General features: G+C 54.8%; 1 protein-coding gene across 1 annotated transcript in view; it reads right to left on the bottom strand.

Annotated features, from left to right (window-relative positions):
* Positions 1–13,895, bottom strand: part of LARP1 (La ribonucleoprotein 1, translational regulator) — a 42,563-nt gene that overhangs the window by 1,757 nt on the left and 26,911 nt on the right. The window contains exons 3-17 of the mRNA XM_074155404.1: positions 10,403–10,464; positions 8,691–8,756; positions 7,734–7,905; positions 7,018–7,149; positions 6,681–6,824; positions 5,849–6,011; positions 5,426–5,570; positions 5,044–5,218; positions 3,981–4,150; positions 3,326–3,685; positions 2,059–2,182; positions 1,235–1,440; positions 1,032–1,138; positions 494–645; positions 60–204 (exon numbers count right to left, since the gene is read on the bottom strand). Coding sequence (XP_074011505.1) covers positions 60–204; positions 494–645; positions 1,032–1,138; positions 1,235–1,440; positions 2,059–2,182; positions 3,326–3,685; positions 3,981–4,150; positions 5,044–5,218; positions 5,426–5,570; positions 5,849–6,011; positions 6,681–6,824; positions 7,018–7,149; positions 7,734–7,905; positions 8,691–8,756; positions 10,403–10,464 — 2,323 coding nt within the window. The remainder of the gene's footprint in view (positions 1–59; positions 205–493; positions 646–1,031; positions 1,139–1,234; positions 1,441–2,058; positions 2,183–3,325; positions 3,686–3,980; positions 4,151–5,043; positions 5,219–5,425; positions 5,571–5,848; positions 6,012–6,680; positions 6,825–7,017; positions 7,150–7,733; positions 7,906–8,690; positions 8,757–10,402; positions 10,465–13,895) is intronic.

Below are 13,895 nucleotides of genomic sequence, written 5' to 3' on the forward strand. Positions count from 1 at the left end.
CCAACCCTTCTTCCCTTCCTCCCCTCCCAGGAAAGGGCATTCTGCCCCTCCTCTCCTACCTGTATCCCTCCTTCCCGTCCTCCACAGCCAGTTGCTTGAACTCCTCATACATTTTCTTGTTGAAGTGATCTCGGAGGAAGAAGGACCAAAACCGGAAGAGCGTGTTCATCTCCTGGGACTGACCAATGCCCAGTCGTTTCCGCTCTGTTTTGGGAAATAGGGATGATCACAAGGCAGATCCTCTCTCAGTGAGCCAGCTCTCCACAAGGGCTTGTGTACAGGAGGGCCCTGTGCCACTGTGGCTACATCCAGCCCCAGTGCTGGACACCCTGAGCTCATGCTCACCACAGACTGTGGAGAAACATCAGCTACCAGCAAGGTGTCCTGTAGGACCCTGCTTATCTCCACCCGTGTGCTCTGCTGCCATACCCTGCCCGCCAACACAGCAGAGCACAGACACCTGCCCCATGTCCTGCAGCGCAGCCATCCTTACCGTTAAGGCAGCGCCGACGGTACTTGTGGTAGACATGTTGCGTGAAGCCGTTCTCCTTGAGCAGCTCGTGCGAAGGATGCTGAAACTTGGGCAGGGACTGCGGGGTGCAGCCATAGCTCCCGATGGCCGGGGTCCCCTCCGAGGGGCTGGAGCTGAGCACAAGAGACTCCTATCAACCCCTTTCTTTGGCATCACCCGTCTGACAGCAGAGTGGGGTCACGCTCTACCCTGCGGCACTTATCTGTTGGTCCCACTGACTTCCAGTGACTGTCTACTCTGGGTTTCGGACCTCAGCCACAGGGTATCCTACTAGGAAGGGAACCAGTGTTCCCAACTGAGTCTCTTCTCATTATTACAAGACTTCAGACTTTCCTCAGCTCCTTCCAGGGGGGACAAGCTGGATCCCAGCCCTTTCTGCAGCCACCTAACAGGAGACCTCCCCTGCAAGACCAGACACTGCCTTTCTCCTTCCTTCCCACCAGATGCTCCCTTTCCCATTCCTGGCTCCTCCGTGACCATGCATGCCCGCCTCCAGTACCTGATGGAGGCAGTTCGGGGCCTGTGCTCCCGAGAGTCCATCACCCAGCCCACGTGGCACTCCATTGGAGGGTTCGAACTGTGCCTTGTCTTCCTCTTCCGTGGAGTCTGCAAGACATGGTGCAACAGGGATATGTCCCCTTCCTCCCCAGTGCCCAGCTGGGAAACCCCAGTTCCTGTCCCGCACCCAAGCCCCGGTCCCACCTTGGCATCTATCGTCCTGCCCTCTTTCACCACCGGGTAGAACCGGGGTGTCTGCGTTGGGTCCTTCAGCTGAGGCGTGCGAGGGGTCCGGGGGGTCCTGGCATTACGGTAGTTGGGTGATTCTGGTACAGTTGTAGGCAAAGACCGGGCGATGGTTGAAGGCTCAGGGACTCCAAACAACTTGTTAGCCAAAGCATCTGTAGGTACTGCAGAGAGAAAACCCCCCAGTCAGGGTCAAGCTGAGCTCTGAGCACACGAGCATCATTACAGCCAAGGGACACCCATCCAGCAGATAGGAAGCAGCAGGGGCAGGAACACAAGGATACACAACCCAGCCCTCAGAGACAAGCAGCTTCAAATCCAGCATGTCACCAGCCTGGCCAAGCAGCCCAAAGCCTAGCAGCAGGTCTAAGGATTGAGCTTCCAGGGATCCCACAAAGTATCTGCTTCCAAGTGGCTAACGAGCGACAAATCCCCCATCCCCAGGAGAAAGACAGGGCACCAGGTGCCACCAACAGGCAAACAAGGACCAAGCAGGCAGCTGCATTCCAGGTAGTCAGAGGGTCCAAAAGAAAAGTCACATCCAGGGAGCTACATCAAAGTCCATCAAAGTTTTCTCACTCTGCTGGGACACCCCTGCTTTTGGGCCTCCTCCTCTGGAGCCCCAAAACATTCAGCTGGGAGAAGAGCAATGCTCTGGGAAAAATAATCCTACCCAGTTGTGGCCCCAATTCCTTCCCCCCAGCTACCACCCAACCTCTGAGGACCTCTCACTAGGAGGAAGGGACAAATTCAGTCCCACCCGTTCATGCCCTGTCTCTTACCTTGCTGGAACCTGGGGGGACCAGGAGGGACTTCTTGGTTTGGATCCACAGGGGGCTCTGGCGTCAGGGTGTCAAACTGCTCTCTGCTGATCATATTCACCTTCTTGAAGTTCTCCACTTCTTGCTGCATTGAAGAGAAAGACAATGAAGCAACCAATCGCCCTCTTCTGCCCTCATCCCATCAACTAATCATAACCACTGCTCTGCTCATCCAGCAGCCACAATGCTGGGCACCAAGTGCAGCCACGAGGCCTCATTGGCCAGAAGGGCAACGTGCTGCGCAGAGGTAGAAGGGGAGGTGCAGGAAACAGAAAAAGGACCCTGCACGCGCCAGACCCGAGCCACTTGCTGCTCCCAAGCTTTCAGGGACCTTACATGGCACCTCCGCTAACCATTGCTTGCTTCTTTCAGGCTTTCACCCATCGGCATCAGTGCTGGTCCAGCAAGGTTCAAGGCAAGCTTGGCCAGGACCCCACTGTCCCTGCCATGTTCTTGCACCCACAGAGCCTCCTCACCACCACACCAGCAGTGGGGCACAATGCTCCCATGCATTTGAAGGGCCCAGCACATCCTGTCCCTCTGTCACCTGCTCTCCCCACATGTCCTCAGCTTCTGTCACCTCAAAGAGCAGCACTGCTTCAGCAATGTGGCAGGTATCAAACAATAAGCCCAGCTGGTAGCTCCAACGGGCCATCCCACCTCACAGCCAAAATAGCTTCAGTCACTGAACAAGCCTAGGCAAGTCCCCGACTGCGAGAGTCACCATGTTGGGACTCAAATGTTTCAAAGCAGCAGATGGGCCTTCTATAAAAAGCCCATGTCTGTGCAAACTGGCAGCAAAATGGAGAAGAATACCCAGGCCAAGTGCAGCCCAGCCATCAATGAACCCATTCCCAGTAAGAACAGTCTCCAAGGGACTGAGGCATGGAGTGCTGGGCACTACAGACAGTGCAGAGACACCTGGTTCCCTCCATAGATTTCACCCTGCCTGCCAAGACCCTGGCAGACAGTGGAGCAAACGGACCTCGTGTTCCAGGTCACCTCGCTACTGGCACTTTGTTTACCCGGCTGCAGCCTTACACCACATTACAGAGCTGTGTTTATCCCTGACACAGCGGAGCATGGCACTGGAAGCCAGGAAACTACCCCACGAGTGGGCTGTAACCTGTTGTACCACCTTTTCTATCCCACACCAACAGGGTGGCCAGCCTGCTGCACACGAAGCTCCCTGTGAGAAGCCCCTTCTTTGGATCAGAGCTGCTCTCACCTTGATCTGCGAATACTCTGGCTCAAACTGCTCTGTCCACAGGTCCTGCTCGTAGTAGTACAGCCCGTCATTGATCACCTTGGCCAGCTCTGAGCTCATTTTAGCCCTGGATGTGTGGTTGCCAGTCCGGTCCCCACCAGGATGCCGGCGCAGGTAAGGAGGCGTCTGCGTCACGATGAGGATCTTGTTCACGTCCCGATCATCGATCTCGTAATCTGAATCTTCATCTGACCAGTCAGTGAAGGTGTTCTTGCGGCCGTCCATCTGCTCCATCTCTTCATCAAAGAGGAAGTCTAGCTCCTCAGGTTCATCTTGGTCCTTCTGCTTCTGCTGCTGCGGTGTCTTTGACTCCTCTGGTTTCTACGGGTAGGGAGGCAAAGATGACACAGGGTAAAGATCACACAGCAGCACAAACCTACTGCGTGGAGACCCAGCTATTGCCCTGTGTTTCCTTACCGCAGCCAGAAGCTGCCCATTTGGGGAGAGTACCTCATTTACACCACTAAGCAGCAGCTCCAAAGGGGGTCAGAAGAGACTAGGACATCACTCCCATGACCAACAGACCTTATTTGATCTGAAGCCTGCCTACCTAGGATTCAAGTCACCCAGAAAACTGGGAGACCCCCAGCCCAACAGCTCCGATGTCACCACCTACCTTGGGCCTGGCTGGGGATGGCCGAGGTCTCTTCTTCACTTCAATCCACGTCTCCGAATCCAGGTCTGGCAGACTTGCAGACAGGCCCTTGGGCATCGTCTTCAGGTTACTGACCTCCTCCGTTTTGGTGGGGACCGGGCTGGCAGCACGTGGGGAGCCAGGAGCAGACTCTAGAGCCAACAAGAGCCACGAGGTGCTTTAGAGGGAGGGAAGGAGCTGGCAGAGGGGAGCTGTGTCCTTAAAGCACCCGACCGAAGATGGGAGTTATTTTAGTAGCATGGCACAGCTTGTGGGACTAGATAGCATCCAGTGGCCAAGGCTTACCAGCACATTCCCCACAAGTGTTGGGGGCTCTGGGGTGGGGAAATAAAAAGTTCCCAGTTAAGGCTGTGATGCCAGAGGGCCACAGAGCTCTGCAGGTGGCAGATTCCCAAACACACAAAGTCCTAAAACAAGTGCTCTGCTGCTCTCGGAGAAACCTTCCGAAGACAGTCTGCAGCCAGTGGAAAGAGATCTCCTCCTGCCAAAACTAACTCTTAAGACAGCACCAAGAAGCACTAATTCTTACAACAGCACCTCCTGGGACCAGCCCGGGCTCCTGCCAGCCCCCATGGAATGGGGTGACAAGAGCAGGGTGACAAGTTCATGAAGGACAGCAGACCCTTCCCCAACACTCAGCTGAAAGCTCCATACCTGCTGCCCCATTTGTGCCCAATATCTCCTCAGTCATTAAGAAAAAGTTGGGTTCACAAGCAGTTGGGTTCTCTGCTCTGCCCAGCAATAGGAGAGTATTTCCTGGCACAGCCAAGAGACTTTCAGTGGGACTGACCCTGCCCAAATTCCCCGCAGAGGAAAAGCTACAGAATCAGTCTTGTCCACATTTCCCCATGTACGGAGACAGCAGCGCTTGAGGGTCTGAGCACAGAGCCCTTACCAGCTCCCAATACCAAGCAGAAACAGCAGAGCCCTGCCCTGGAGAACACTCCTGACTCTCTGGGTCTCAGTCCTGCTGCAGTACCAACACCACATCCCACGCCTTCCTCCACATTCCCCCAGTGCTCACCTGTCTCCTTCTGGAAGCTTTGCCGGGGCACAAACTCAGGGCAGTTGATGAACTGTGAGAAGTCTGTTTGTGTGTAGTCTGCCATAGGAGGGCCAGGCAGAGCCCATTTTTCTGGCTGCTCTTTTCTCCTGATCTTCTCATCCACGATTTCCACCACCTTGCTGTCCTTCAGAGCCTGGAACCAAATGATACCCGGTTAACCTAGGGCCCTACACGTTGAGCAGCTCAGCTTCAACCCTTCCTCTCTAGGAGGACCAAGAGGAAGAGGGTGCAAGTCAAAGACAAGGGAAATCTCCACCTGCATCTCATCCATAGCCTATCTAGAGAACAGGGGTGGCAAGAAGCAGAACAAGAAGGAAAGTACATTTTTTATTGCCCTCACCTTGATGATGAGGTTGATGTCAGTGGTCAGCGCCTGCACGCGGTGGAAGCTGGCGATCAGGGTGATGGGAAGGAAGCCATCTGAGTCCATCTTGCGACGCAGGAAGAAGTCTCGCTCCAGGTTGTCCACGCTGAAGTAATATTCTCTGTATGGACAACACATCACTGAGAGGCAGCTCCAAGCCAATGTCCTCTGCGTACCTCAAAGAAAGTAATTCCCCCCCACCCTTCTACTACTGCAAGACTGAAAACAGACAGTCAGGGGAGCCCAGACATGGGGCAAACTGGTGCTGTTAAACTGTGGCACAGAGTCAACACACCTCTGCTCTAACCCTACCCATGGGATTAGCTATGCTGTCTCCAGGGAGGGCATTTGTGAACATCCCACCAACAAACCAACGCTCAGAGAAGAGTTGGTGCTTACATCTGCCGCTTGATGTAGTCCTTGAGCAGTTCCTGGTCCACACTGTAGAGCTCGGCGCTGCTGATGTTGTCAAAGTAGTAAGTGATGTTGCTAGCGTACTTCTGGGTGCGGGAGCCATCCGAGCCCTCGAATTTCCGGTACCCATACTGGTAGTCAAAGTGCCCTGTGGGACAAACAGTAAGGGTCAACAGAGCCCCTCGGATCTGCTAGACAGGCTGCACTGCCTGACGGGGCTGGACTCCTGCACCAATAGCTCCCTCTGCACTGTTCCTGGGGCCACCATGGCAGCCCACAATGGGGCATCGCTGACCCACATCCCTCATCCTCTTGCTCTCAGCCTTTGCTGCAGAAGGGATTCCAGTGAAGCCGCAACACTCCAAGTCAAAGAGGCCAGGAGCAACTAGGCAGCCCAGGTGACAGATGAAGCTGTGCACAGACACTGCCCTGCCAAATGCCAGTGCATTGCTCTGCCCCATCCAAGCCAAGACTCCTGCTTGGCTCTCAGCATGACATGAAGCCTACACAGAGTTACTAACTCCTGCACACAGGGGTACTGCAAGGGACAGAAAACAGGTGGAAGAGCTTGGCCCGAGTAGCTGAAAGACATTTGCCTTCATTAAAATATTAGTAAGAATAATTTGCTTTTATTAAAAACAGCTCAACTTATCAGCTGGGATGACCTGCCACAATATTTCCCTGTGTCCCTACAGCACTCTGCCCTCCCCAACCTGCTTTGGAGCCCCAGGTCTCACACACCCCCCCAAGCCCTGCACACTTCAGCACATGCCCTGGTCTCTCCCTGCTGTCACAAAGCCACATATACAGTGACTACCTCCTCTGCCACGGCCCCGGCCCCTGCCACGGCCCCGACCTCGGCCCCGGAAGGCCCCACGCACAGCTCCTCCCTCGCTCTTCACACTGGAGGTTTCATCATGGTCCTGCCAGCTGCGTTCATGCTTGTTGTCCGGGTGCCAGCCTGCAGGAGATGAGGAAAGAGCAGCAGGAGGAATGTTATAGGATGAAAGCGCCTCCCTGGAGCAAGCCCGCTGCACCCAGAGCTGTTTGAAGGCAGAAAGCAAGCCCACCGCCCCGTGCCGTGCCTGGGCATCAAGAATTGCTCTGCTCCACAGCCAGGGTGTGGAGAGCGTGTCCCCAGTCCGAGCCCCCACCTTTCAGCTCGTTGCGGTTGTTGGAGGGGTGCCTGTGCTGTTCATTTTGCCGGTTGTTCCGAGAGGCCGTTTTGTCCCTAGGCACCTCTGACTTCATGTCTATCTGCAAAGGGACCCACTTGTGTTTGTTGCCTGCAAAAGGACAGGGTTTGGGTGTGACACAGGTTCAGAGAGCATCTGCTTCCTCCCCCGCAGCCCCTTCTTGCAACACAGCCCCCACACATGGAGGAGAGAAAGCAGGGGGGCCTTCCAGACCGACCCAGGCCTCAAACATCCCTCTGGGCCACAATGGATGCAGAAAGGCTCCGACTGGGGCTCTCGGGTATGAAGGAACATGACACAGAACGCCTCTGTTGTTTCACAGGACTTGTCCTTCCTCTGCCCCTTTCTGCCTGCCGAGGCTCAGGCCAGACTGAGCCCAAGTGTCAACCACAGCTGATGTAACCCAGGCAGGGGCTTTTCTGTGCCACCACAGAGCGCAGACTACTACCACGCTCCCCAGACAGACACACAAACGCCCCTACTCGGGCCCTGTTCCACATGCTCCCACCAAAATGACACTTTGAAGCCTGTAAACACCTTTTCACCGCGGCTGTCCCTGCACTGGGACCACATCCCACAAGACCGCCAGGAAAGCAGTGGACACTTCCAAGGTGGGTCACAAAAGGGGAGACAGGTTGAGCTTGGGGTACTGTCCCTGCCTGGTCCTGCCTTACCTTTCTTCTTCTGTGCTGACTTCTGGTTGTCATCGTCACCATTCTTCTCTTCCCCGGACTCATCCGATTTAGTTTTCAGGCTCTCTTTGCCATCGCTCCCATCCCCTTTCTCCTGCTCTTTCATGTCTTTCTTGACAGGCAGTTTCCGAAGGGACGGTGGTTTGTGCGGCTGCTGGAGACAGACCAGTGCAGAAAGATGTGAGAGGTGGGAGAAAAAAAGAGCTGGAGGCAGACCCCAGCTGTCCCAGCAGGAGCAGGACCTTGCATTAAGCTGGGAGCATCCCCCCTCTGTGCCTCCCACAGCTGTCCTATTCCTGGGGAAGGGCTTATGTCTGAGCAGGGCAAGTGGCTCTACAGATGCTGGGAAGTACTCAAGCTCAGACACAAGCCCCAGGCACAAAAGTTACTGAGAGGGACTGCCAAGGAGCCCTGGTGCTCCTGGATGGGGGTGTCCTACAAGGGACCAGACCGCCCCAATGGCAAAAGGGTGAGTGACCCTCGTGCCCTGACAGACAGCCAGGAGCTGGCAAAGCAGCATCCAGAAATAGAAAGGTTTTAACGACACCCACATCCATTAGCGGGAAAGGAAAGCCATGCCCCCCCGGTACATCAGCCCTTTCTTATACGTGTTTTCAGTTTCTCCCGTGGAAGTCCTGGCTTTTGCCCAGGCCCCTTCTTGCACTGAGCAGCCCAGAGGTGAGGCAGGTCTGGGAGCTGCCCTACCTGCTTCACCCAGCCCGGGGGTTTATACTGGGCTCCAGGTTCCCAGAATAGCACTGAGGGAGGGAGCCCAACGCACAGGGCAGCCCTAAAAGGAAATCCCCCGTACACTATTCCTGGCTGCCTCCGCGCTGACACTCAGCACCCCAAATGGCCTGGCTCAGCCAGTGCTGCCAAAGGGACAGGGAGGTTTGCAAGAGCCTTATCCTGCTCACCAGAGCGATTCTGTATTCTCACCTGCACGCTCTTGTGGGCTATTTCTCCAGGTGTTGGCCAATTTGTGGCATCACCGAAGTCACCAACCTTGTATCCAAAGAGAAAGGTCTCATTAGTGCACAAGCAGCAGATGTTGTTCCCTGCATCAGCAGCCAGAAGCCGCACTGTCACAGCCACCACCCACCGCTGTCCTGCAGATGGCTGTTCCCAGGAGTTTTGGGGGTGACACCCAAACTGCATACATACAGCCCCTCTCCCCACTCAAGCAGGGTCCCCAAATTAATCCCAAATAACCGCAGACAAGTTTATGACTCCCAGGGATTGTAACGAGGCTGCCACCAGCCCTGTGAGCTCTCAGCCTCCCAGCTCCCACCAAACATTTTGCCCCAGCAGTAGCATTTGGCACCAAGTTGCCCAGGGCAACTCATTCCTCACAGGCACCATCCCTTGGACAGGGAAAGCACACAGCTTTCAGCATCCTAAATGCATCTGAAGCAACCACATCCCGTTAAAGAAGCTGCCTCCACCTAGTGGCAGGTTACAGCCCAGTACAGCTTCACTTCAGTGCACAACTGCAACCAACTGCTGGCAACAACAAAGCAAAGGGATCACGTAGCAGAACGGGTGGGAGAATTCAGGCACGTATCTGATGGCGATGGGAGCCCCCTCGTTCCCAACACCCCCTGGCCACATGGGGGACCACCAGTCACTTCTCTGCTGAGTAACTAACTGGTGAATAAGTGGCCACTACCATCTTCCACTACCTCTTCACTACCTCTTCCAGGTTTCAGGGAAGACCTGCAGGACAGAGCGGGAAGGACCCAAACAGCTGCCCAAGTGCACGATGAATCATAGCTGAGCTCTGAGTTTATCTGGGCATAGAAACTCCTTGCCCTTGTAGGGTTATTATTTCTAAATTAATTTGGAGTCACTGAGTCCCTCAGGAGATCACATCTCTACATCCAGGTGCTATGCTCCTCTCCCAAGGAGGCAGGTCTCCTGAGAAAACCACTTCCAGTGCAGGACCATGCCTGTTTCAGACAGGAGCACCTTCCATCCCCAGGGCCCTCCTCTCCCTGAGATGGAGCAGATAAGGAAGTCATATCAAGTTTCAGATGCACTTTCACTGGCTGCTGGGAGCCAACACCAACAGCCCATGTCCCTAGCTGTGCCCCAGCTGCATGCAACATCCTCAGAAGCAACTGCCCCTCCATCTCATGTTGATCCCTTGGAACAGATTGCCCTGGTTCCTCCAAAGAAGTTGCTTTGTTTGAAATCAATTACCCTGACTCTCTGTGTGCCAGTAAAGAACAGACTGCACAGGGAAGAAAGACCTGTGGACACACCGCTCTCACATCATCGGCTGTCTGCACTGCAAAGCAGGGTGCTGGCTAAGCCCACAAGGGACTTGGGGTGTCCTTGGGATGGGGGGGTAGAGGCTTTCCACATCCAGGACTGCGCTTCAAGTGCTTCCCTGCAAGAGGGGAAGTGAGAAGGTCTCCCCTAGCCTAGCTGGCCAGAAAACCAGTCCAGGCAGCATGCAAGACCACTAAAATGCCGAAGAGGAGATGGAGAATCAGGATGTTCTTCTCAACACTCTTGTAAGTGGCCAGGCCAGAACACCAACCCCTCCACAAGCAGTCTGCTCACCAGACCCCCAAGACGCTCATGTAGAGCTGAAAACTGCACCAGAAGCTGAAGGCCAGCGAGGGGGGTGGCTGGCACTGCCTTACCTTGCTTCCTTTCCGCTGTCTTGGGTTGGCAGCCCTCACCACCTTCGCAGGAGTTGTATGTTCTGCAAGAAGAGGAGAACAAAACTGTTAAAACACAGCTGAGGGCTGTAGAAGTGTTAGCTCTGGAGGGAAGCAAGCCAGCCCCCTGCTTCGGCAAAGGAGGGCTAAGAGGAAAAGAGGAACAGAAAACAGAACCAACTTCTGCCCTGGGTCTCAGAGGGGCCCCATCAAGATCAGAAAAATCCCGATCAATCCAGGCAGCCAAGAAATGGACCTTTAACCCCATCCAGCCACAGGAAGGCACTCCCTGACTTAGCTCAGCCCTCCCCAGTTGGCCTTGCCAGCCAGGGAGGAGGGGTGGCAAGGAGTTCAGCTCGCTCTGTAAAACGCCATGCAGAACTTGATCTGCCGTTATGCACAGCAAAACAAACATGCCCTTGAACAGGCAAGGCCCATCACCGCGCCAGTGCAGCCAGCCCTCCCCAGGGAGCAAAGGAGGGATGCACAAGTCTGCGGCACACCGGTGCTGCTCACCTCGTGCTTTGATCTCCAGTGTATCCCAGCACAGGGCAGCAAGTTCACGAGAGGGAACACACAGAAAGAAGGAGCCAAATCGGGGAAGCATATAAATCCTGCTACAGCCAAAGGTATTTAGGTACTTGGGTGCCTCTGGGGTGTTTTAACATGTCAGAGTGCAACTGTTTGGGTTCACGCCACCATGGACCTCACTAACCACAAGACCTGCAGCAAGTCAAGACCTCAGCCCCACCATGGCTCCTGCTCACATGCCACCTCCTTACAAGCAGAAAAAGAAATTTGACTTGTTTTCTCCCTCCCGGCTTTGGCGGCAAGGTCTCTGGATCAGGAGTGGGATAACGTAGGGCATGCACAGAGTCCAACAGAGCAGCACACTGCCGCCTAACACAAACCAGCACTGTGAGGGCCACATACGAGGGTCACCTCTGCAGGGAGAGGAGAGCCCACCAGCCCCTGCCTCAAGAGGCAGCCTGTGCCAAATGCCATGCACCCAGGAGCGAGCATTTCTACTGACTCTACTGACTTTGTTTAAAAGAAAAGCACCCCAGACTGGGGCAGGGGGCAAGGGTGGGAGGGAGGTGAAGAGAAGAGCCCCAAGGAATGGCAGAGGCTATCCGGGGACGCCCCAGGAAACACCCTGAAAAGCCTACCCAGCTCCACTCAAAGCTGGCTTTGATCTCCTGCGTAAGGTAGGACAACTTTGCCTAGAAGATCAAAACCAGTCCCCTTCAGAGCCTCGAAACCTGTGATTCATCCTGCCAGCCCAGCCTTGCTCAGAGCTGGAGGCTTTGAAGTGTCAATAAGGCAGAGTCAGGCATGGCAGGACAGAGCCACGTGCTCTCTCCTTCCCTGGTTCCCTTCCCCAAGGCTCCTGCGTGGGGATTTCATCCCCAGGAGAGTCCAACCTCTCAGTTAGGTCCCCAAATCCTCTCCTTTCCCCCCAGGACCTCCCTAGCCCACCTGCATCTGCCTCATGCCATGAGCAGCAGCAGTCCCACATGTCCCTCATTTATTCCACGTGCACCTCCATTGAGAATCCCAGTTCCGTGGCACAAAGCTTGCCACAAGGCTTTTAAACTTTCCTGCTAGTACAGGAAGAGCAAGCGCTTTCAAAACAGCCCCTAAAATCCTCCACTCAACGCCCACGTATGTCACCAACTAAATATAGCTTCAAAAGGCACCAAGTGCTACTGCACAAACCTGCAGCCAGCCTGGTTTTCCACAGGTACAGAGCACCCCTGCCTGCTCCAACAGCGCTGACATGCCTGGCATCATGGAAAAAAATAACTGAACTTGCTCTGCAGCCTGATTAGGCACCAATTTCTGGCTGGGGGAGAACAGGGCTCCCTCTCTCACTGCTAGCATCTCACCCAGGCGCCTGCTCACACCGCACGCAGCCCCAGGCATCCAGCCCTTTTCTCCAGCTGCTTCAGCTCAGGAGCCTCGTGGCCATAGAGGTTCTTGTGCTTTTTGGGGGTCCAGTCAAAGAGAGACCCCCTCACAACCTCTAGTGAAAGAGGATGCAGAGGCACAGGCTGCAGGGGTGGGTGCCACAGGCTCCATCACCTTCGCAGGGGAGGGAGGAGATTGTTTGAAACAAGTTCTGCTGGTTTCTTTATCTGCAAGATAGAAACAGGGATCCCTTATCTAGCTAAGGTGCTGAGAAGACTAATTAGCATTTGCAGAGCCCTGCGGAAGACAAAACACAAAGCAAAGCTGCAGCCTGGCAGGGAGGCTGCTCCAGGGAGTGCAGCCAGGCCAGCAGGCGGAGGCTGCAGGCGTGGACGGATCTGCAAGTCACGGTGGAGACTGCTCAGACCAAGGCAGGAGACTGAGGGGGTGTGACTGTGCCAGAGGACAGACAGACACAGCATCCGCCAAGCCAAGAGCCATGGCATCAGAAGCTGTGCATGCCAGGCAATCAGAAGCTCCAGGGCACACCAACCCTAACCAAGGGCCCCAGCTCCAGCCCATCAGTGATCCTGCAGTCAAGTTCCTGGACATCAAACCCAAAACTGCTCATGTTCCCTTGCAGGCACTCTAGCAAACTCTAGTTTTAAAGAAAAGCAAACCTAACCCAGCCAAAACACATTTAAGCTATCCCAGATGCTGAGGGGTAGAAAAAGAGGAAAACCTTCCTACGAGGACAGCAACACATCTTCTGGTGGACAGCTGAAAAGATCCCCTTGCCCTTTGTTACTGCATCAACCTGGGAAAGAATGAGCAAGTGGGTGTTGCTTAAACTCACACAGGAGCTCTGGACAAGCAGTGCTAGTGAGCGACACTAAATACTGCCCCGGTTGATAGCTGAGCCCTTAAAAGCTGCTGACGGATGTCTCAGACCTCCCAGCATCTCACAAAGATCCTTTCTGCATTTATCTGGTGGCAGTAAACAATCTTCAGTTGCACTAGCACCACCTGAACCTTCCCCCACAAAAACAGGGACCCTCCATGCGAGGGGACAAAACAGCTAAACCAGGGGTTTAGTGGTGCGAGACTGGCAAGGGGACAGTGGGCAGGGAAGGCAGGAGAGGCTTTGCCTGCAGCCACAGAGAAGATGCTGGCACAGCCAGGGACAGAAAAGCAGGTCTTGAGTTTTGATCTGCTGCCTGCAGCCAGAACCAGATCATTTGCCCTTGGGGTTACTCCACCAAGAGTAGGTTATTTCTTAACAAACGAGGGGACAAGGCACAGGTGGGAGCCCTGATGCTGGTATTGCAAACCCTTCCCATGGCCAAGGCACAACCACAGCATTCATTGATTTTTGATGCTCACTCCTCAACGCACCCGAGCACCAAGAAGGGCAAAGGCTGTGCAGAGACCTTGTGCTTTCCTTCCAGCCCACGGCTGGCAGTGGCACAGCAGACCTCGAGGTGGGAAGCTCACAGGAGTGTCCAGGTGAGCAAACACCTCACACTTGGAAGGAGAAGAGCCATCGCACAGGGACTTGACAGCC

The sequence above is a fragment of the Numenius arquata genome, chromosome 11 (assembly GCF_964106895.1).
Source record: "Numenius arquata chromosome 11, bNumArq3.hap1.1, whole genome shotgun sequence".
Classification (NCBI taxonomy): domain Eukaryota; kingdom Metazoa; phylum Chordata; class Aves; order Charadriiformes; family Scolopacidae; genus Numenius; species Numenius arquata.